Genomic DNA, 23,238 nt, shown 5'->3' on the forward strand with positions numbered 1-23,238 from the left:
TCTTATTTTGCAAGGTTTACATGAAGAGGGAGAATGCCGACAGCTGGAATTCTGGCTTGAAAAAGGAGCAAGTTTGAGATACCTATTCTGCGCAACTCCAAACGCCGTGAAAATCAGCGAGGATTTTTTTGGGATTTATAAAAAATACTAGGCCGAAGAAGTGCCAGAGGGGCACCAGCAGGAGGCCACAAGCCTGCTAGGTGCGGCCTACCCCCCTGGCCGCACCTAGGGGGCTTGTGTGCTCCCTGCTGGCCCACTGGCCCCCCTCTTTTACTACAAGAAGGGTTTCGGTCTGAAAAAAATCAAGAGGAGGCTTTTCGGAGGATTCGCCGCCGCCACGAGGTGGAACTTGAGTAGAACCAATCTAGAGCTCCGGCAGGACGATCTTGCCGGGGAAACTTCCCTCTCAGAGGGGGAAATCGTCGGCATCGTCATCACCAACACTCCTCTCATCGGAGGGGACTCATCACCATCAACATATTCATCAGCACCATCTCATCTCCAAACCCTAGTTCATCTCTTGTAACCAATCTCCGTCCCGCGACTCCGATTTGTACTTGTAAGGTTGCTAGTAGTGTTAACTACTCTTTGTAGTTGATGCTAGTTGGATTACTTGGTGGAAGAGTTTATGTTCAGATCTTTGATGCTACTCATTACCTCTCTGGTCATGAATATGATTATGCTTTGTGAGTAGTTACTTTTTTTCCTGAGGACATGGGATAAGTCTTGCTATAAGTAGTCATGTGAATTTGGTATTCGTTCGGTAATTTGATGTGTTGTATGTTGTTTTCCTCTAGTGGTGTTATGTGAACGTCGACTACATAACACTTCACCATTATTTGGGCCTAAAGGAAGTCATTGGGAATTAGTAAGTAGATGATGGGTTGCTAGAGTGACAGAAGCTTAAACCCTAGTTTATGTGTTGCTTCTTAAGGGGCTGATTTGGATCCACTAGTTTAATGCTATGGTTAGACTTTGTCTTAATTCTTATTTCGCAGTTGCGGATGCTTGCGAGAGGGGTTAATCATAAGTGGGATGCTTGTCCAAGTAAGGGAAGTACCCAAGCGCCGGTCCACCCACATATCAAACTATCAAAGTAACGAACGCGAATTTTATGAACATGATGAAAACTAGCATGACAGAAATTCCCATGTGTCCTCGGGAGCGTTTTTCCTCCTATAAGACTTTGTCCAGACTTGTCCCTTGCTACAAAAGGGATTGGGCCACTTTGCTGCACCGTGGTTACTTTTGTTACTTGCTACTTGCTACGAATCATCTCACTACACAACTACTTGTTACCGATAATTTCAGTGCTTGCAGATATTACCTTGCTGAAAACCACTTGTCAGATCCTTCTGCTCCTCGTCGGGTTCGACACTCTTACTTATCGAAAGGAATACGATAGATCCCCTGTACTTGTGGGTCATCAGAGCTCTTGCACCTTTATGTTCTTACTTTGCTAAACTCAATACTAGATATAGACTCTTGCTTGTTATTATCTTGACTTGAATTGCATATATCACTTGCTTTACTTTGAAGTTCCTATATGTGTGTTAGCATGTCACCACAGAAATTATTGTGTTATCCTTTATCTACTCGAGGACAAGCAGAAATTAATCTTGGGGATGTTGATACGTCCCAAACGTATCTATAATTTCTGCTTGTTCCATGATCTTTTGGGTGACATTGTTTTATGTTTTGCTACACTTTTATATCATTTTACACATATTTGGGTTAACCTAGTAACTTAGTGCACCCAGTGCCAGTTCCTGTCTGCTGATGTCTTTTTTGCCGGAGCTTTTACCCAATTTTCTGAAGCCCGAAAAATCCCGAGAAAAATATATATAAATAAGTGTACGGGAAGCTTCCAGATCACCGAAGATGTGCCAGAGGGAGGCCAGGGGCCGCCCAGGCGACCTAGGGGCGCGTCCTACCCCCTGGCCGCGCCAAGAGGCCACCTGGGTGGGTCCCACCTCCTCTGGTGCCATTCTTTGGCCTATATTTACTCCTTCGCGAGAAAACCCTTCCATCACATCTATAATCGTGAATTTCTCCATTGTTCCGCCGCCGCAGCGGTTCCGAGATCGGGAGCGTCGGGAGACCTCTTCCTGGCACCCTGCCAGAGGGAGGATTGACCTCTGGGAGCTTCTCCACCGCCATGGATGCTTTTCGGATGTGCCGTGAGTAGTCCTCCTTGGACCATGAGTCCATGACCAGTAGCTATGTGATATCTTCTCTCTAATCTTGTGCTTCAATGGTTAGTCCTTGTGAGTTGCCCTACATGATCAAGGCATCTATGTAATTCTCTTGCTATTGCTATGCTCAGTTTGTTGGGATCCTATGGATTATGAGATTATGTTCCGATTTTTATGAGTTATATATTTCATTATCCTTTTATTTGGTGTTCCTTAGTGATTCATGCATGTTCTCCGTTGTTACTTATTGCTTTGGCCGAGTACTAGATTGCAACTCCAAGAGGGAGCGTTATGCATGATTGTGGGTTCATGCCCCTCGATGTCTAGCTTGAGTGACAGAAACATGAGACTAGGGGATGTGTTGTTGCCACCAGGGAGAAAACAACAGTGCTTGTGACCACGGTTGCAAGGATCGTTTACCTTACGCATAGTTCGTTAATGCAGTTGTCCGTTGCTTTGAGTTTACACTTTGGGTGGGGCTCGCAACTTAATATCAACGAGATGTTCTGGATAGTTATCTCAAGGTGGATGACTAATAAGTAGATGTTGATGAATTAACGGTCTACTTGTCTTGGCGTACTGCCCATTACTATTGAACCTCTAACTACCAAGTAGCATAATTAGCATTGTTGTGCGTTCATAATTCTGTCAATTGCCCAACTGTAATTTGTTTACCCAAGCATAGTTGTTTATCGTCTTTTGGGAGAGAGACATCACTAGTTAACATCATGTGACTCCGTTCCATATCACCATCATCGTTTCCACCTCCACCATTTACTTTTCCGTTGCAACTACTATTACCTTTCCCGCTTGTGTTTTGATCCTTTGCAAACTACAAGGCCGGAGAGATCGACAGCCTCTCTCTACTCGTTGGGAGCAAAGTCATTTGTTATGTGTGCAGGTCCACGTCTTCTGCTAGCGCCAGGATGGAAGACACCTACTTGTTGATCCTAGGAGTCATCATGGTTTGATATGTTGGAAATATTCCCTAGAGGCAATAATAAATTGGTTATTATTATATTTCCTTGTTCATGATAATCGTTTATTATCCATGCTAGAATTGTATTGATTGGAAACTCAAATACATGTGTGGATACATAGACAACACACTGTCCCTAGTGAGCCTCTAGTTGTCTAGCTCATTGATCAAAGATGGTCAAGGTTTCCTGGCCATAGGCAAGTGTTGTCACTTGATAACGGGATCACATCATTAGGAGAATGATGTGATGGACAAGACCTAAACTATAAACGTAGCATATGATTGTGTCAGTTTATTGCTACTGTTTTTATGCATGTCAATGTATTTGTTCCTATGACCATGAGATCATGCAACTCCCGGACACCGGAGGAATACCTTGTGTGTATCAAACATCGCAACGTTATTGGGTGACTATAAAGGTGCCCTACAAGTATCTCCAAAGGTGTATGTTGGGTTGGCATGGATCAAGACTGGGATTTGTCACTCCGTGTGACGGAGAGGTATCTCGGGGCCCAGTCGGTAATACAACATCACAACAAGCCTTGCAAGCAATGTAACTAAGGAGTTAGTTACGGTATCTTGTACTACGGAACGAGTAAAGAGGCTTGCCGGTAACGAGATTGAACTGGGTATAGTGATACCGACCATCAAATCTCGGGCAAGTAACATACCAAAGGACAAAGGGAATAGTATACGGGATTATATGAATCCTTGACATAGAGGTTCAACCGATAGAGATCTTCATATAATATGTAGGAGCCAATATGGATATCCAGGTCCCACTGTTGGTTATTGACCAGAGAGTGTCGCAAATCATGTCTGCATAGTTCTCGAACCCGAAGGGTCTGCACACTTAAGGTTCGGTGACGTTTCGATATAGTTGAGTTATATGTGTTGGTGACCGAAGTTTTGTTAGGAGTCCCGGATGATCTCCCGGATGTCACGAGGAGTTCCGAAATTGTCCGGAAACAAAGATTGATATATAGGAAGTTGGTATTTGGATTCCGGAAGGTTTTCGGGCATTGCCAGCAGTGTACCGGGAGTGACGAATGGGTTCCGGGGGCCCACTGGGTGGGCCCACCATGCCCCAAGTGGTCCACATGGTTTTATTGGATGTGCAATAAGGCATAATGGGATGACAAAGTCATCCAAGGAAATCCCATGAGGAAAAAGGGGAAAATCAAAAAGAGGTGGGAAATTAAGGAAGGAGTCCTAATCCAAGTGGACTTGGAGGAGGACTCCTCCCTCCTCCACTTCGGCTGACCCAAGGGAGTCTCCCTTGTGGCGCCAAGGCTGCCTCCTCCCTCGTCCTATATATACTAGAGGTTTAGGGCTTTTTGACACACAACTTTGCCACGTGATGCCCTCTCCTCTAGATCGTAGTTCTTCCTCTAGATCGGTTTTCTGCGGAGCTCGGGCGGAGCCCTGCAAGAATAGATCACCACCACCATCGGAGCGCCATCATGCTGTTGGGGAACTCATCTACATCCCCGTATCTCTTGCTAGATCAAGAAGGCAAAGATCGTCATTGACCTGTACGTGTGCGGAACGCGGAGGTGTTGTCCATTCGGCACTTGATCCGGACGGATCACGAGACGGTTCGTGGGACGGATCGTGAAGACGTACCACTACATGAATCGCGTTTATTAACGCTTCCGCTTAGCGATCTACAAGGGTATGTGGATCTGACCTCCCTCTCGTAGATGATCATCACCATGATAGGTCTTCGTGTGTTTAGGAAAATTTTTGTTTCCCATGCAACATTCCCCAACAGTGGCATCATGAGCTAGGTTCATGCGTAGATGTAATCTTGAGTAGAACACAAAAGTTTTTGTGGGCGTTGATGTTCGACTTTCTGCCCTCCTTAGTCTTTTCTTGATTCGGCGGTATTGTTGGATTGAAGCGGCCCGGACCAACCTTACTCGTACCGATTACGAGAGACCGGTTTGATCGACTAACATGAAACTTGTTGCATAATGATGACTGGCGGGTGTCTGTTTCTTCAACTTTAGTTGAATCAAATTTGACTGAGGCGGTCCTTGGAGAGAGGTTAAATAGCAATTTGCACATCACCATTGTGGCTTTGCATAAGTAAGATGCGATCATACCAAAGGACAAAGGGAATAGTATACGGGATTATATAAATCCTTGACATAGAGGTTCAACCGATAGAGATCTTCGTAGAATATGTAGGAGCCAATATGGACATCTAGGTCCCGTTGTTGGTTATTGACCAGAGAGTGTCTCAGGTCATGTCTGCATAGTTCTCGAACCCGCAGGGTCTGCACTCTTAAGGTTCGGTGACGTTTCGGTATAGTTGAGTTATATGTGTTGGTTACCGAAGTTTTGTTCGGAGTCCCGGATCAGATCCCGGACGTCACGAGGAGCTCCGGAATGGTCCGGAAGCGAATATTGATACATAGGAAGTGGATTCCAGAAGGTTTTCGGGCACTGCCGGCAGTGTACCAGGAGTGACGAATGGGTTCCAGGGGCCCACTGGGTGGGCCCACCACGCCCCAAGGGGTCCGCATGGGTTTATTGGATGCGCAATAAGGCATAATGGGCTGACAAAGTCATCCAAGGAAAGCCCATGAGGAAAAAGTGGAAAATCCAAAACAGGTGGCAAATTAAGGAAGGAGTCCTAATCCAAGTGGAGTTGGAGGAGGACTCCTCCCTCCTCCACTTTCGCCGACCCAAGGGAGTCTCCCTTGTGGCGCCAAGGCTGCCTCCTCCCTCCTCCTATATATTAGAGGTTTAGGGCTTTTTGACACACAACTTTGCCACGTGCTGCCCTCTCCTCTAGATCGTAGTTCTTCCTCTAGATCGGTTTTTTGTGGAGCTCGGGCGGAGCCCTGCAGGAATAGATCACCACCACCACCGGAGCGCCGTCGCGCTGCCGGGGAACTCATCTACATCCCCGTCTCTCTTGCTGGATCAAGAAGGCGGAGATCGTCATCGAGTTGTACGTGTGCGGAACGCGGAGGTGCCGTCCGTTCGGCACTTGATCGGGACGGATCACGAGACGGTTCATGGGACGGATCGTGAAGACGTTCCACTACATCAACCGCGTTTCTTAACGCTTCCGCTTAGCGATATAAAAAGGTATGTGGATCCGATCTCCCTCCTGTAGATGATCATCACCATGATAGGTCTTCGTGTGAGTAGGAATTTTTTTTGTTTTCCATGCAACGTTCCCCAACACGATAAACATTATAGTCTCTGTGTGAGGAAAAACTTGCTGCTGACTACATCTCAACTTTCCACTTGGGGTAACCAATGAGGTGCAGGAAGTATATACATCATCTCGTCATCACTGGGCATGAAACCTAACGATAGCAGGTGGGTGTGAAGGATTTTTGAGCAAGAGTAATCCCTCGTATTCTCATAGACAACACATGAACAACACATAAAACCAATCAGATTGTTTGCATTCGCCACACCGATAAAATTATGCAGGCCCGTAATCTACTCGGAAGTGCATTGGTCACCATACATCCATTGCCGGTTCATCTCCATTATATAATTAAGTATATCAAAAACCATTATAGGACATCATGAACAGAGAAATGACCAAATTAATACAAGTTCATCACGTTAAAAGTACACTAGTGATCAAATGTTATTACTGCAAAAATAAATACATAAAGTTCATACATAGTTCTCATAAAACAACATACAACTATCAAGGGCATCTAAAACATACATTGAAACTAACATACAACTATATCAAAACCATGGCACTGTATAAAAACAAACAATAATACAAGTAAGAAAATTATACAAGTAATTATATCTAAATCATACAAGTAACATTTTTTAAATAGAAAGAGATAAGGCCAAGAGGCTCACCATGGTGGTGCCGGCAAGGAGATTGGCACGAGCGATCGAGGACGGTGATGATGGGGACGAGAGCTTGGAAGAAGAACAGAGGAGAAGAAAGAGGAGAAAGCCTAAGTGTGGCTCGGACACCTCATATCAATGACATCATGCTCTCAAGCATTTCATCGAACACCTCTTGTGCATAGGAAAGGAAAACAAACTAGCACACACCTCCCACCTTCTGTGAGGAAAAAATAGAGGAGAGGGGGGAAGATGTGAGGTGATATATTTAGGCAACTTTTTAGTCCCGGCTGGTGTCCAAAACCGGGACTCAAGACATGCCTTTAGTCCCGGTTGGAGACACCAACCGAAACTAAAGGGTGTGGGACCTGCCGCAACCCCTTTAGCCCCGGTTGGTGTCTCCAACCCGGACTAAATGTCCCATTCGAACCGGGACTGATGTCTAGCGAGCCCCGTCCGGCGTCCCCACCGCTCGAACCTGGACTAGTGCTCTCATTAGTCCCAGTTCGTAACGTGACCGGGACTATTGCTCAGATCCAGCTAGAACCAAAGCCATGTTTTCTACTAATGTAGGTGGGACATACTCCCCTTAAGGAGAAACTTTTCTATTTTTTTATGTGTGTTTTGACAAGAATATCTCTATGGCTAAAGTAGTTCATTGTACGGCTGGGAATTGTAAGATGTTTAGAAGGATACTTTATGGAGATATATTAGAGCAATGGAATGAACTCCCGAGGGAGATTGCCAATTTCTAGCTTACCTATTTGGAGCATTCTTTGAAATAGAATTTATCCGAAAATACAATCTTTACTTTTGGTTCCATTTATGAACATTTTATTTGGAGAAATGTATCCTTTCCACGCAAAAATCATGGAAAATTAAAATCCCTCCAAAAAATTGATATTTTTGTTGATGGTCTACAAATCATAATGATTAAAGATACTTTAACAAACATAGAATGGTTGGCAACATTAAATGTAAATTTTGTGGGTAAGAGGAAACATGGACTATTTCATTGATGTCTTGCCCCGTAGCTCAATTTTATTGGAATGTGATGAAATGTGGATTCAATTTATCTTTCCTTCCTCATGAGGTTCAAGGCATTTGGGAGGGTGGATTGATTGATCAGTTTACTGGTCTGACTAAGAAACTAGTTTTAGTTGGGGTTAGTATTGTTCATGGAAAGCGTCTAAATGATCCTTTTAATGTTATTACAAATATTTATCATTGGAATCATTTCTTGGTCAATTGAGAATGTAATCAAACCAAACTCTGTTGCACTGGGGAGCTCCTCGATCGTGTGGCAAGTGAGGTCTATTCGATGTCACGCGGTTGGAGGCCGCATAGCTCAGACTTCTATGATGTTCTTGTGAAGCTCACCATCATGTTTTGAACTTGTTATCTTATGATTTGTGGCATGGTGTTGGTAAGTGTGTTTTTTCTAGGTCCTCATGGTGCAACGAGTGCAAAATTTGTTTTGGTTTGGCTGATGGGGTGGTTTGTAGCTCTGATGGTTATTTTCGTTTTTTTAGTCCGGATTATGGTGTTTCGTTCATGCACCTTAGGCTTCTGGTTTCACGCTGGTTCCCGGGTTTGATTGTCGAACTTTGTCTTGTTTTATGATCTCTATTGATAGAAACTAACTCACGGGGAGGGGGGCTTCAAAAACAACTCTACACCAACTGATCCGCAGTCAAATCTCTTTGGATTGATTTCTATCCAACATCCCAAAAGATAAACACATATATAAAATCACGAGATATCTCGTCTATGTTGAAATCATGAATAAATGTATCATCCGCCGAAAGATACAGTTTCATTACTAACTCTTAGATAACATTTATTAATAAGCAAGAGTGCAAGGGGTTATCAAAAGAAAGAAGAAAGAGTGCAAGGGCATTAGGATGGTCTTTGGTCTTCACGTATCGACCTATCCTAATGCTAGTGTTGCATTATTTACTCTTCCATTACAGTACTCCCTCCATCATAGTATATTGGGCGTATCTCCAAAACGATAACTTTTCACAATTAAAAGGAAATAAGGCGCATGACATTAATTACCCTATTAGTTGGGGTGTTTTAAAAACCGTCTCCACCAATGCATGCGAGGAAGTAACTCGTTTAGTGGATGGGGATTTACTAATGCGTCAGTTTTGCGATTAATTAGACGCTTCTACAGTTCGTTGGCTCGGTTTTTCCTATCAATAGAAAAATATCTAGGTCCCAGAGCTCTGTAAGATACGCTCAATATACAGTGATGGAGGGAGTACTACTCAGATATATCATTCAAAGGATAAGCATTAATACCTTTAGATTTATTTTATAAAAAAATATCCATATATCCTTCTAAAGCAAGTGTGATATTGTGAGCGTTCTCTTACTCTCTACAATGTTAATGAATTAAATAGTACGTAAATGTTTACATGTTTGTAATTTTAGAAAAGAAAAACAAGAATACACATTTCAAAGTTATAACTACAGATGAGGAAAAACAAACCAGATAGTGTTGCACATATGCATATGGTTCAAAACTTCATTAAAACGTTTTCTTGAACATAGTACTCCCTCCATTCCATAATATATTGCGTGCACGTTTCTTGAGATTTAAATTTGATCATAAATTTAACCAACATGAACGACGGTAGCAGGAGCAAAAGTTATACTATTGAATTTATACTCGAAAGAAGTTTTCAATGGTATAATTTGTACGTTGTCGCAGTCGTCCAGATTGATTAAAGTTATGATCAAACTTAAATCTCGAGAAGCGTGGGCGGACTATAGTATGGAACGATGTAAGAGCAACTCTAGCAGACCCCGCATCCGCCCTCGACCCGCAAAATAACCGCCAAAATGCGGGTACGGGCCGGAAAGCCTGCCCGACCAGACCCCGCATCCCGCCCCGGTCCGCAAATAATTTTGGGGGGCGAGGCAAATCTGGGAAAAGGGGGTTTCCCCCTCGCGGCTGCTGTGCCCTGCATCACAGAGAAGCAGTTGGCGGGAGGGACATTCAAGCCCGCGTTTTTTTCCCCTCCTTCCGTCGTCGCCCGTCCTTGCTTCTGCCCGCCCGCCGCCGGCGATTCCGGCCATATCTGCACGCGAGTCGCTGCACTGCTCCTCCGAATCCGACGAGAAGAGCCCCCCCCCCCCGCCGCCGCCGCCGGGGATCGACCACCGTCGAGCGCACCCCCTCGTCGCCGCACGGGATCACCCGCCACCGGTTTGTCTTTTTTGTGATTTTTGCGAGCTGTGCGAGAAGATGGAGTTGATCCCGTGCGAGAAGTTCTTACTATCCGATTCGTCCGATTCGGACGACTCGGATGTTGAGACCATGCTTGCGAACTTTCGGCAGCAAACATTAATCATGGCGCTTGTCGTGAAGGAGTATGAAGACGAGCATCGGAAGAGGAGGCGAGGATCGACTGTCTGGCGTTTGTGCATTCCTCGGAATCGCCATCTTGGGAACGAGATGTTGATGCAAGACTATTTCACGGAGAATCCTACATATCCTCCGCACCTCTTCCGGAGAAGGTACCAAATGCGCCGATCCCTCTTTGTGAAACTTGTTCAAGCTTGCGAGGCAAATTGTCGGTATTTTACTCAAAGAAGGAATGCCACGGGCTTAAAGGGATTTAGTGCATATCAAAAAATCTCCGCAACTATGCGGGTGATTGCATATGGCGTTCCGGTGGACTATGCCGATGAGTATCTTCGCATTGGTGAAGATATCACAATTGAGTGTGTGCGTAGATTTGCGAAAGTGATCATCCGTGTCTTCGGTCCTGAGTATCTTCGGGCACCCAATGAAGATGACACAAAGAAATTGATGACATCTAATGAGAGGAGAGGTTGGCCTGGCATGCTAGGTAGCATTGATTGTATGCATTGGAATTCGGAAAATTGCCCCAAGGCTTGGCAAGGAATGTATTGTGGCAAGTCTCGTGATGCAACAATTGTGCTAGAGGCCGTAGCATCCAAGGATTTATGGATTTGGCATTGCTTTTTTGGTATGTCGGGCACTCTCAATGATATAAATGTGTTGCAACGGTCTCATTTGTTTGCTAGGCTTGCTAGTGGTGATGCTCCTGCTTGCAACTACACTATCAATGGGCATGAATACACAAAGGGGTACTATCTTGCAGATGGTATATACCCTCCTTGGTGCACATTTGTCAAGAGCATCAAAGAACCCAAAACAAAAAAACAATGTGAATTTGCAAGGGTGCAAGAGGCAGCCCGCAAAGACATTGAAAGAACATTCGGTGTTTTGCAATCTAGGTTTGCCATTGTCCGTGGGGATGCTCGTTTTTTGGATAAGAAAACCTTGAAGAAATCATGACATGTTGTGTTATCCTGCACAATATGATTTTTGAAGATGAGAGAGGATTGAACTTAAAATTCTTTTACGACAATGTGGGTAGACGTGTGAAACCAGCTAGAGACCCAAACCGCACTAGAGATTTTCTTCACACATACAAGGAGTTTGAAAATGCAGACACCCACTTTCAACTCCAGGAAGATCTCATTGAGCACCATTGGTAAATGGCTGGACAGTGAATTATTTTTATATTCATTTGTATTTGTATTCATGATAAGTTTTGTATTGCACTATTTAAGTTTGCTACGGTTATTTGATTATTGTATTATGTTTGATTCGAATAATTCAGTTTGTTTTTGATTGTTGAATTATGTTGTATTTGATATTTGCGGGCTGATGATATGCGGGATGCAGCGGCGCAAAGAGCAGACCCTGCAAAGCTGACCCGTAAAAAAGTATATTCCGCGAATATATTTTTTTACGGATCCGTTTGGAGGGGTCTGCATCTGTGCCAGCCGGGCCAGCCCGTAAAAGCTGTTTTGCGCGAACTGCAAACATGTTTTGCGGGCCGGCGGGATGCGGGGTCTGCTAGAGTTGCTCTAAGTATCAGACACAATCATTTATATATATATGTACACACTCATCTTTATGAATAAACACACGTATACGCTACCCCTCTAAGCACTTTTAAAAGATTGAGCCGTATATCATCTTAAAATTGACGTAGTCATCATAAGCATCTCGTAGTCGACAAAAACATTTTCTTTACCTAAACATGCACTGTTAAAAATATTAAAATAAATTAAAAGAATATGAGCATCAGGATATAAACTCTAGTGGGCTAAAAAAAACTCTTCACATGACCATCCAACAAGGATTGTTTCGCTTCATAAAAATGTCTGACATGGTCTTCATCATCAAGATAATTTTTCAAAATGAAGGACTTCAAGACCATTTTAAACGAGACTTTTTTTCTGACAGAAAAGAGACTTCTTTTAAACTGTGAAAAAGACTTCTTTAATAAGACGCCAGAACTCCAGAAGGAACTAGAAACACCAGGTGACAATTTCACCTGCCGCAGCAGGACCGGTTACGTTCCAGCCATAGGCCCAAAGCTCCAAAAGCAGCAGTTTCCAGCACATTCCAGAATGGACAAGCACGCTCCAGACCCATCACCGGCCTTCCACCGGAGCGCTATAAAATCTGGCGTCCCCTCGCCGTCACGGCCCACGCAAAGTGAAACAACGAAAGGCAAACAGCAAAGCTTATAACACATCCGAAGCATCATCCATCCCCTGAGTTGACAGCTTCCTAATCGCAGTTCCTCCTCGCCCAAATCGAGCAGCCATGTCGCTGATTCCCCGCGGCAACGCCTTCGACCCCTTCTCCGTCGACCTCTGGAACCCCTTCGACGGCTTCCCCTTCGGCTCCGGCAGCAGCAGCAGTGGTGGCAGCCTCTTCCCCTCGTTCCCGCGCACATCCTCTGACACGGCGGCCTTCGCTGGGGCGCGCATCGACTGGAAGGAGACGCCCGAGGCGCACGTGTTCAAGGCGGACGTGCCGGGGCTGAAGAAGGAGGAGGTGAAGGTGGAGGTGGAGGACGGCAACATCCTCCAGATCAGCGGCGAGCGGAACAAGGAGCAGGAGGAGAAGACGGACACCTGGCACAGGGTGGAGCGCAGCAGCGGCAAGTTCCTGCGCAGGTTCAGGCTCCCGGAGGACGCCAAGGCGGACCAGATCAAGGCGGCCATGGAGAACGGTGTGCTCACCGTCACTGTGCCCAAAGAGGAGGCCAAGAAACCCGAGATCAAGTCCATCCAGATCTCCGGCTAGGCTGCTGCAAGATTAAGGTTCAGTTCGCTGCTCTAAGGTTCAGCTCGCTCTTTTGTGCCTTTAGCTGGTGTGGATATGGGTCCGTGTTGAGCATCAAGTGTGGCCTTGTCAGTGCTGTGTTCAATGTCCGTGTCCAGAGTTACTCATGTAATGCAAGTTAGTCATGTAATGCAAGCATCGAGTCCAAAGTGTGATCTACTCCTGTGATCAACTTGTACTGATTTGAACGAGCGAGTCACAGTTTTCTCTTAACTGCTTTTGGAACTTCGATTTTATTTCGGTCTTGATGTCAAAGTATCTCAAATACGGTTCGAACAGACACCATAAACGCTTTCGATCCTTAGTTTTTTTTAGGCATGTACAATGATCCTATTTTAAGAGTGCCACATAGGATAATGATGAGGTGGAGGAGCTTTACCTTTTTTTATTTAAGAGAATACAAGAGATGATCTCTTAACACAATATGTCTTACCATGTTTTTAGGAATAATTAATTACAGAAGATAAGGTTAAGAGATGATCCATTGTAGACTCACTTTTTTTCCATTTCTAAATTAAATGCAAAATTTAAGATAAGACTATCTTATAACCATTATACATGCCCTTAGGACGCGGTAAATTGCCCCTCAACCCCGAAAACAAAGTTTTCTCCTCAGGGCGCCATGTAAAGTGAGAAGTCAGTTGGCAGAAGGAGACATTTCAGCCTACGTGTGTTTCCCTCTGTCATTCCGTGGCCGTACGTCGTCGTCGTCGCTTGCTGTCTTCTATTTCGACCATATCCATCGGCGGGCTACTGCAGACATGGATCCATCGCGTCGTCGCTCGCTGTCTTCTATTTCGACCATATCCATCGGCGGGCTACTGCAGACATGGATCCATCGCGCCGCTTTGAGAAACTCCACGGCCTTGAAAGCTTTTATAAAGAACTATGCGGGTGAGTGCATATGCCATTTCGGCTGACTATGTCGACGAATATCTTCGCATTGACGAGAATACTATAATAATGATTATCCGTGTCTTTAGTCCTGTCTATCTTGAGGCATCACACGGAAAACACAGGAAAATGTTGATGACAACAAATGAAAAACGATGTTGGCTGAGTATGCTAAGAAGGATTGATTGCATGCGTTGGTCTTGAAAAACTGTCCAAACACAAGACCAGCGCCCCCGACTTTCAGCCGGTCAGCACCTGTCGTGGGTATAAGTCTGACAGTAGAAGTACGGGGTACCAAAGTATATGGGCAGAGCCTTAGCTACGGCGAGGATGTATGAGTTCAGACCCCTCTACGGTGGAGGTAAAAGCCCTACGTCTCATTGCTCTTGGGAGCTTTGTGTCGAGTGTATCAAGGGATTACAGCAAGTGTCAACCCCTATACCAGTGGTGAAGGGCGGCTTATATAGAGTGCGCTGCCCTTCATAATGGCCCGGTGGACAGGGGTGAAGTAGTGGCGAGTAAAGGCTGGCGTTACTGGTAACGTAAGCCTTAAATGCTAGTTATGGTGTATGAAGACGTATGACCGTTGCCCTCCTGGGAGGTTACGACGTACAGAGTGGATTCCAGTCGGTACGTTAGATATGCTCCGAGTGGATAGTCGCCGACTGGATGATGGGGGCGTCCTTAGTTCAGTCGGAACTGTCTAAGGGCCTTGTCCTCTATGAAAGGTAGTCCTTGGGTAGGACCTATAGGGCAGACCTATGACCCTACCCTAGGACTATAACCCCATCATTAGTCCCCGAATGGATCGGGGTTGGAACGATGAAGTGATGTCCGGAGTTTGGAGCCGACTGGTATTGAGGTGATCTTAGCGTTGTCTGCCTCGATCCATTTTATCTTTGCAGCTAGTGATCCGAATGAATATGCAAGCGAAACGAACCGTGAGGGACAGATTGCTTCCGCGAAATCTTTCGACGTGACCGGTCATACTGACAGCGCCGGATTTTCCGAGATCCTCAAATTTCGGTTGCCGTGCGCTCAGCGGGGATGACGACATCGCCATCGAGTAGATTTCGCCTCCTCGATTACCGCGCCGCGATCTTCTCCACTAATCTTGCAGCAGCCGGTTGGGAGGATAAGATCTTGGACCCACCTGTAGGTGACTCAGTCGGAGGCCTATTAAAGCCTTCCCGACGGACCTTCCTGTTGCGCTGCTCGTCTTCCTCCCATCGATCTCGCCTCTCCGCAACTCCCTGCACACCTCTAGCCACCTCCTTCCCCTCCTCCTCTGCGGATCCGTCGCCCTCGCCATGACGAAGGGGCAGACCAGCAAGCTCGAGGCGAAGAAGAAGAAGAAGGGGCGGCCTCCACCCAGCGGCGGCAGCGAGCGTTGCCGGCGGGCTGGATCCAGGGGGACTTCCTCCCCTCCACGGTGAGGGAGACCGATGAGCTATCGCATTCGGCGGAAAGTCTTGGAGGCTGCCGGAAGGCGAGATGGAGCCGGCGCCGAAGGAGGGGGAGCGCGTTCTGCTGCTCAGCCACGTGGCCAGAGGTTTCTCCCTGCCTCCCCATCCTTTCTTCCGAGGTATCATGAATTACTTCGGGGCGCAGCTCCATCACTTTCCGCCGAATGCGATAGCTCATCTTTCCGCATTCATCACCCTCTGCGAGTGCTTCCTAGGATGTCCTCCCCACTGCGGGCTCTTCAAATATGTTTTCTCCGCTAGATCTCAAACGGTTAAGAAGCTTAGCCAGTCTGATGATAAGACACACATCCTCCAGCTCTGCGGGGGTTTATGATTTCAGAAGAAAATGAAAAGTAGTTATCCCTCCCTTCAGCTATCCGAGTCGGTTAGGAACTGGCAATCGTCCTGGTTCTATTGCCAGGACATTGCCTGCCCGAATGCTTCGAGTGGATTACCACCCTTCAGTTTAGACCGTCCGGGCCCTCCCACGAAGCTAGCGCTCTCTAAGGGAGAAAAAACCCAGATCCAGCCTTTGATGGATGCGCTCATAGCCGTCGCCCGGAAGGGAGTCACCGGCATGGACCTGTTGGAGACTTTTCTGGGTCGAGGCATCCAGCCGCTCCAGGCCCGAGACCACGCAATGTGGCATTACACGGGGCCTTCGGATACCACTCGGTCCCATCTTGAAGACTTGAGCGAGGAGACCGTGGGCGCGTGGGTCCGCAGCATCACGGGCACATGTGATAACCCCGTGGGAGCTCGGCGGGTGAAGGCCTTCCACGCCCAACATCCTCCTCCGAATGAGGTGAGCACACGTTGTCGAGTGCTTTTAACCTTCTCAGTTTTATTGCTTTTCTTGTCTCGCTGACTGATGTTGCCGACTGTGTTTTGTGCAGGAGAGGACGAACTGGCATTCTGCAGTCTCAAATGGGAATCCAGTCGAGGAAGAAGAAGGCATCATGGAGGGTAGCGCGGGTAGTGCCGAGTACGTCCCTGACAGTAGGGAGACAGAGGAGGAAACAGAAGAGGAGGAGGAGGAGAGTGAAGAGCAGAGCTCGTCACCCTCACCACCAGAACACTGAACCAGGCACCGTCATGACCTCGCTGCTCCGCCGGCTCCTCCCGTGGCCCCAAGTGCTCGGAGTGTGAAGAGAACCAGGGGTTCTTCTGCCGAGCCCGTGGATCAGCCGTCCAAGGTGGCTAAACCCAGCGGGTCTAAACCTCGGAAAGCTTTGCCCCGGATGAGGATCGTTGTTCCGGTCGCCTGAGCGTAAGTATCTTTGCTCTTCCATCTTCCTTCAGTATCCGATTGGACTCTTCTTTTGGGAATTCATGTTTACCCGTCGAATGGATTTCACTCAACAGAGCTGCTACCTCCGACACCTCTCTGCCGCGTCAGGGTGACGATCCGATGGACACTGATAACGCTGCCACGTCCCAGCAAGGTACGTTGTCACGACTCCGAGAGCTGTATTACCATTTCGCGAGTGTTGTCTTTGATCTTGATCTTTTTCTGTATTTTTATTTTGTTCAGTCGGGCTTCCTTCGGAGGTGATCCATCTGGACGACGACGACCAAAGGAGGTCGGAACCGGCTTTGGCACCTGTCCTTGGGGTTATCCAACCTACTGCCAACCCCGCCATGAGCGTGCCGCTGACTGAGACGGTGGTCTTCATGGCGGAACCGACTGGAGCAGAGCTCGGAATGCCCAAGGAGCTCGAGATACCTAGGGTGCCTTCTGCCACGCCGGGTCCGTCGACTGTTCAATATGATGCCCGACGCCTCCCAGAAGATCAAGTAGGAGCCGCCAAGGACGCCATGGTACAAGTGGAGCTGATGGTGGGCGAAGCCAAGGGAGCATATGACTCCGTTGCGTCCCTGTACAAGAAGAGCTTGGAGCTTCGGGATGATATCCGAGTAAGTGCGCTAGTAAGTGTTTACATTCCTCTTGGTGCCCACTGGGGGTTTTGGCGAGACACTCAGATACAGTAGGTTAATTTTCCAGTGGATTCACTCCGAGTGAACCCCAGTGGGTGTAGTCCCCGAGACTTCTGCCTAGTGCTTGAACTGGCAGTTGTCTTTATATGTATTTTCCATAATCTCTACAGATCAGAGCTGATCTGCCCGAATGGTACCAGTGGGGGCACGCCGAGTGCACCCACTGGGTGTAGTCCCCGAGAGTAGTGTTACTCGGGTCGAGTAAGAGTAATCTCATAGTGTTGTTGGTTTGCTATGGAGCTCAATGGGACCGACCTGTTCGAACTTCATACCAGTGGGGTCACTCTCAGTGAACCCACTGGGTGTAGTCCCCGAGACCACTGTCGATTGCTTGCATCGGCAGGGGTCTGAAGAATCTGTCGAGACTTTTTCCTTGTTGAACCTGGCTGATCCTCCCTTTGTGTCTCTTTGACAGAAGACTTGTGAAATGGGATCGGCCTATAATGCTCTGAAGGCTGAGAAGACTCAACGTGTTGCCGACTTGGTGGTAGCTGCGAATGATCTGGCTGGCATGAAAAAGGCTCTCGCTGAACGAGAAGTATCTTTGGAGGAATCTCGGGGGACTAACAAGGCACTGCTAGCCGAGGTAGAAAAAATGAAGAAGGAGAGATCTGAATGGATGGGCCAGCTGAAATTAATGAACGCTCAGTGCAAAGCGCAGGAGAACTACGTCGACGAATGGGCGAAGAAGATGGTCGCACTGCTTGGTGGTAAGTTGCTTGCCGAGTGCTTTTTGACTTTGGAGTTTACTCCGCGCTTATTTTCTCCCTGTCTTTTCTTTGCAGATTTCTGTCGGGACGATGAAGCCGAAACTGCCGAAATTGAACGGTCGCTTGGGCAACTGAATGTTCCACTCGGTGATGAAGCTAACCGGGACATGTTCCGAGTGAATTCCTGCCTTAACAAGGTGGGTCCTTTCATTGGTCGCCTGAGAGGAGTTGTCGGGCGAATTGACAAAGAGTTGTGGCCTGAAGATGACTCCTCGAATGAGATAGAGGGGTTGATGACTCGACTGGAGGATGTTCCAAGCAGAGTGCAGGCATGGAAGAAGTCTGCCGCTCGGTGTGGCGCAGACGTGGTGCTGTCTCTGGTCCGAGTGCATTGTAAGGAAGCCTGTGAAGACAAGCCGAAGACGTTGCAGGTCGCCAACACCAAGAACCTTCGATTTGAAGACTTCATGGAGACCTTCCTCGACACGCCACTCGGATTGCAGATGGAATCGACCTCGACACCTTCGTGGAGCCTGCCAGCCCCGACGATGCTTGATTGACTTTATGTTGAACGCGCATTTACCTCGGTATGCCGAGTGGAGTTTGTATTAAACTTTGGCCACTGCTGTTGGCCGGTACATTCGTGGCTCAGTGTGGATAAACTTGATTCACACCGAGCCGACTGATCGTAGAACTCAATTTGAATTCGAACCGAATCTTTTGCTCTTCTTTCGCTGAGTTTTTTTTGACACGATTTTGGCTCGTGGTTTTTGTTTAGGCGACTCAGCTAAGCCTCCGAGTGTAACTCGAGTGCCCACTCGGAGGAAGCTCTTTACTTAGGCGACTCTGGTTTGCACCTAAGTCCCCGAGTGTGACTTTTGGTGCACACTCGGAGTTAGTTGTTTGCTTAGGCGACTCTGGGTCGCAGCTAAGTCCCCGAGTGTGACTTTTGGAGTACGCTCGGAGGAAGTTGTTTACTTAGGCGACTCTGGGTCGCAGCCAAGTCCCCGAGTGTGACTTTTGGTGCACACTCGGAGCAAGTTGTTTACTTAGGCGACTATGGGTCGCAGCTAAGTCCCCGAGTGTGACTTTTGGTGCACACTCGGAGCGAGTTTTTACTTAGGCGACTCTGGGTCGCAGCTAAGTCCCCGAGTGTGACTTTTGGTGCACACTCGGAGCGAGTTTTTACTTAGGCGATGTTGGGGAATGTCGCATGGGAAACAAAAAATTTCCTATGCGCACGAAGACCTATCATGGTGATGTCCATCTACGAGAGGGGATGTGTGATCTACGTACCCTTGTAGACCGTACAGCAGAAGCGTTAGTGAACGCGGTTGATGTAGTGGAACGTCCTCACGTCCCTCGATCCGCCCCGCGAATCGTCCCGCGATCAGTCCCACGATCTAGTGCCGAACGGACGGCACCTCCGCGTTCAGCACACGTACAGCTCGACGATGATCTCGGCCTTCTTGATCCAGCAAGAGAGACGGAGAGGTAGAAGAGTTCTCCGGCAGCGTGACGGCGCTCCAGAGGTTGGTGATGATCTCGTCTCAGCAGGGCTCCGCCCGACCTCCGCAGAAACGCGATCTAGAGGTAAAACCGTGGAGATATGTGGTCGGGCTGCCGTGGCAAAGTTGTCTCAAATCAGCCCTAAAACCTCCGTATATATAGGGGGAAGAGGGCGAGCCTTGCCTTGGGGTCCAAGGACCCCTAAGGGCTTCGGCCAAGACAAGGGGGGCAGCCCTCCCCTTCCAAACCGAGTCCAACTAGGTTTGGAAGGAGGAGTCCTTCCCCCTTTTCCCACCTCCTCTTTTTTTCCCTTTTCTCTTTGATTTTCTTCCTATGGCGCATAGGGCCTTCTTGGGCTGTCCCACCAGTCCACTAAGGGCTGGTGCGCCACCCCCAAGGCCTATGGGCTTCCCCGGGGTGGGTTTCCCCCCCCCCCCCCCCCGGTGAACACCCGGAACCCATTCGTCATTCCCGGTACATTCCCGGTAACTCCGAAAACCTTCCGGTAATCAAATGAGGTCATCCTATATATCAATCTTCGTTTCCGGACCATTCCGAAAACCCTCGTGACGTCCGTGATCTCATCCGGGACTCCGAACAACATTCGGTAACCAACCATATAACTCAAATACGCATAAAACAACGTCGAACCTTAAGTGTGCAGACCCTGCGGGTTCGAGAACTACGTAGACATGACCCGAGAGACTCCTCGGTCAATATCCAATAGCGGGACCTAGATGCCCATATTGGATCCTACATATTCTACGAAGCTCTTATCGTTTGAACCTCAGTGCCAAGGATTCATATAATCCCGTATGTCATTCCCTTCATCCTTCGGTATGTTACTTGCCCGAGATTCGATCGTCAGTATCCGCATACCTATTTCAATCTCGTTTACCGGCAAGTCTCTTTACTCGTTCCATAATACAAGATCCCGCAACTTACACTAAGTCACATTGCTTGCAAGGCTTGTGTGTGATGTTGTATTACCAAGTGGGCCCCGAGATACCTCTCCGTCACACGGAGTGACAAATCCCAGTCTCGATCCATACTAACTCAACTAACACCTTCAGAGATACCTGTAGAGCATCTATATAGTCACCCAGTTATGTTGCGACGTTTGATACACACAAAGCATTCCTCCGGTGTCAGTGAGTTATATGATCTCATGGTCATAGGAACAAATACTTGACACGCAGAAAACAGTAGCAACAAAATGACACGATCAACATGCTACGTCTATTAGTTTGGGTCTAGTCCATCACATGATTCTCCTAATGATGTGATCCCGTTATCAAGTAACAACACTTGCCTCTGGCCAGGAAACCTTGGCCATCTTTGATCAACGAGCTAGTCAACTAGAGGCTTACTAGGGACAGTGTTTTGTCTATGTATCCACACAAGTATTGTGTTTCCAATCAATACAATTATAGCATGGATAATAAACGATTATCATGAACAAAGAAATATAATAATAACTAATTTATTATTGCCTCTAGGGCATATTTCCAACAGTCTCCCACTTGCACTAGAGTCAATAATCTAGTTCACATCACCATGTGATTCCAACGAATCCAACACCCATATAGTTATGGGGTGTGATCACGTCTTGCTCATGAGAGAGGGTTTAGTCAATGGTTCTGAATTTCAGATCCGTGTGGTCTTTACAAATCTTTATGTCATCTTATAGATCCTGCTACTATGTGCTATTCGGAAATACTCCAAATATCTACTCTACTATACGAATCTGTTTCACTACTCATAGTTATTCGGATTAGTGTCAAAGCTTACATCGACGTAACCCTTTACGACGAACTCTTTAACCACCTCCATAATCGAGAAAAATTCCTTAGTCCATCAGTTACTAAGGATAAATTTTGACCGCTGCTAGTGATTCAATCATGGATCACTCTCTGTACCTCTCAACAGACTTGCTGCAAGGCACACATCAGGTGCGGCACTCAGCATGGCATACTTTAGAGTCTACGGCTAAGGCATAGACGACGACCTTCGTCTATTCTCTTTATTCTGTCGTGGTCGGGTTTTGAGTCTTACTCAAATTCACACCTTACAATGCAACCAAGAACTCCTTCTTTGCTGATCTATTTTGAACTCCTTCAGAACTTGTCATGGCATGCATCTTGTTGAAACTTCCATTAAGCGCTTTCGATCTATCTCCATAGATCCTTGATGCTCAATTTTCAAGTAGCTCAATCCAGGTATTCCTTTGAAAACTCCTTTCAAACAACCTTGTATGCTTTACACAAATTCTACATTACTTCTGATCCACAATATGTCAACCACATATACTTATCAGAAATTCTATAGTGCTCCCACTCACTTCTTTGGAAATACAAGTTTCTTCATAAACCTTGTACAAACCCAAAATCCTCGATCATCTCATCAAAGTGTATATTCCAACTCCGAGATGCTTGCACCAGTCCATTTAAGGATCGTGGAGCTTGCATACTTGCTAGTATCTTTAGGATCGACAAAACCTCATGGTTGTATCTCATACAATGTTTGCTCAAGGAAACCGTCGAGGAAACAATGTTTTGACATCCTACATGCAATATTTCATAAATAATGCAGCAACTACTAACATAATTCTAACAGACTTTTAGCATCGCTACGAGTGAGAAAGTCTCATCATAGTCAATTGTTTGATCTTGTCGGAAAACATCTTTGCGACAAGTCGAGCTTTTCTTAATAGTGACTTATCACTATCATCGTCTGTCTTCCTTTTAAAGATCCATCTTTACTCAATAGTCCTATGACCATCAAGTAGTTCTTCCAAAGTCTACACTTTGTTTTCATACATGGATCCTCTCTCGGATTTCATGGCTTCCAGCCATTTGTCAGAATCTGGGCCCACCATTGCTTTCTCCATAACTCGTAGGTTCACTGTTGCTCAACAACATGACCTCCAAGACAAGGTTACCGTACCACTCTGTAGTAGTATGCGACCTTGTCAACCTACGAGGCTTGTAGTAACTTGATCCGATGCTCGATGATCACCATCATCAGCTTTCACTTCAATTGGTGTAGGCGCCACAGGAACAACTTCATGCGCCCTGCTACACACTGGTCGAAGTGATGGTCCAGTAACCTCATCAAGTTCTACCACCCTCCCACTCAATTCTTTCGAGAGAAACCTTTCCTCGAGAAAGGATCCGTTTCTAGAAACAAACACTTTGCTTTCGGATCTGAGATAGGAGATGTACCCAACTGTTTTGGATATCCTATGAAGATGCATTTATCCGCTTTGGGTTCGAGCTTATCAGATTGAAACTTTTTCACATAAGTGTCGAAACCCCAAACTTTCAAGAAACGAAAGTTTAGATTTCTCTAAACCTCAGTCTATACTGTGTCATCTCAACGGAAATACGTGGTGCCCTATTTAAAGTGAATGCGGTTGTCTCTAATGCTTAACCCATAAACGATAGTGGTAATTCGATAA

The 23,238-nt window shown here is 46.7% G+C and overlaps 1 protein-coding gene across 1 annotated transcript; it reads left to right on the top strand.

Annotated features, from left to right (window-relative positions):
* Positions 1-12,550: 12,550 nt before the first annotated feature.
* Positions 12,551-13,414, top strand: LOC123449058 (17.9 kDa class I heat shock protein-like). The gene has a single exon (XM_045126141.1). The coding sequence runs from the start codon at positions 12,677-12,679 to the stop codon at positions 13,160-13,162; it is 486 nt and encodes a 161-aa protein (XP_044982076.1). The 5' UTR covers positions 12,551-12,676; the 3' UTR covers positions 13,163-13,414.
* The last annotated feature ends 9,824 nt before the right edge of the window (positions 13,415-23,238 follow it).

The sequence above is a fragment of the Hordeum vulgare genome, chromosome 4H (genome assembly GCF_904849725.1).
Source record: "Hordeum vulgare subsp. vulgare chromosome 4H, MorexV3_pseudomolecules_assembly, whole genome shotgun sequence".
Lineage (NCBI taxonomy): Eukaryota > Viridiplantae > Streptophyta > Magnoliopsida > Poales > Poaceae > Hordeum > Hordeum vulgare.

What these genes read in the sequence shown, in the direction of transcription:
- LOC123449058 (XM_045126141.1), top strand. Translation starts at nt 12,677, where the DNA reads ATGTCGCTGATTCCCCGCGGCAACGCCTTCGACCCCTTCTCCGTCGAC.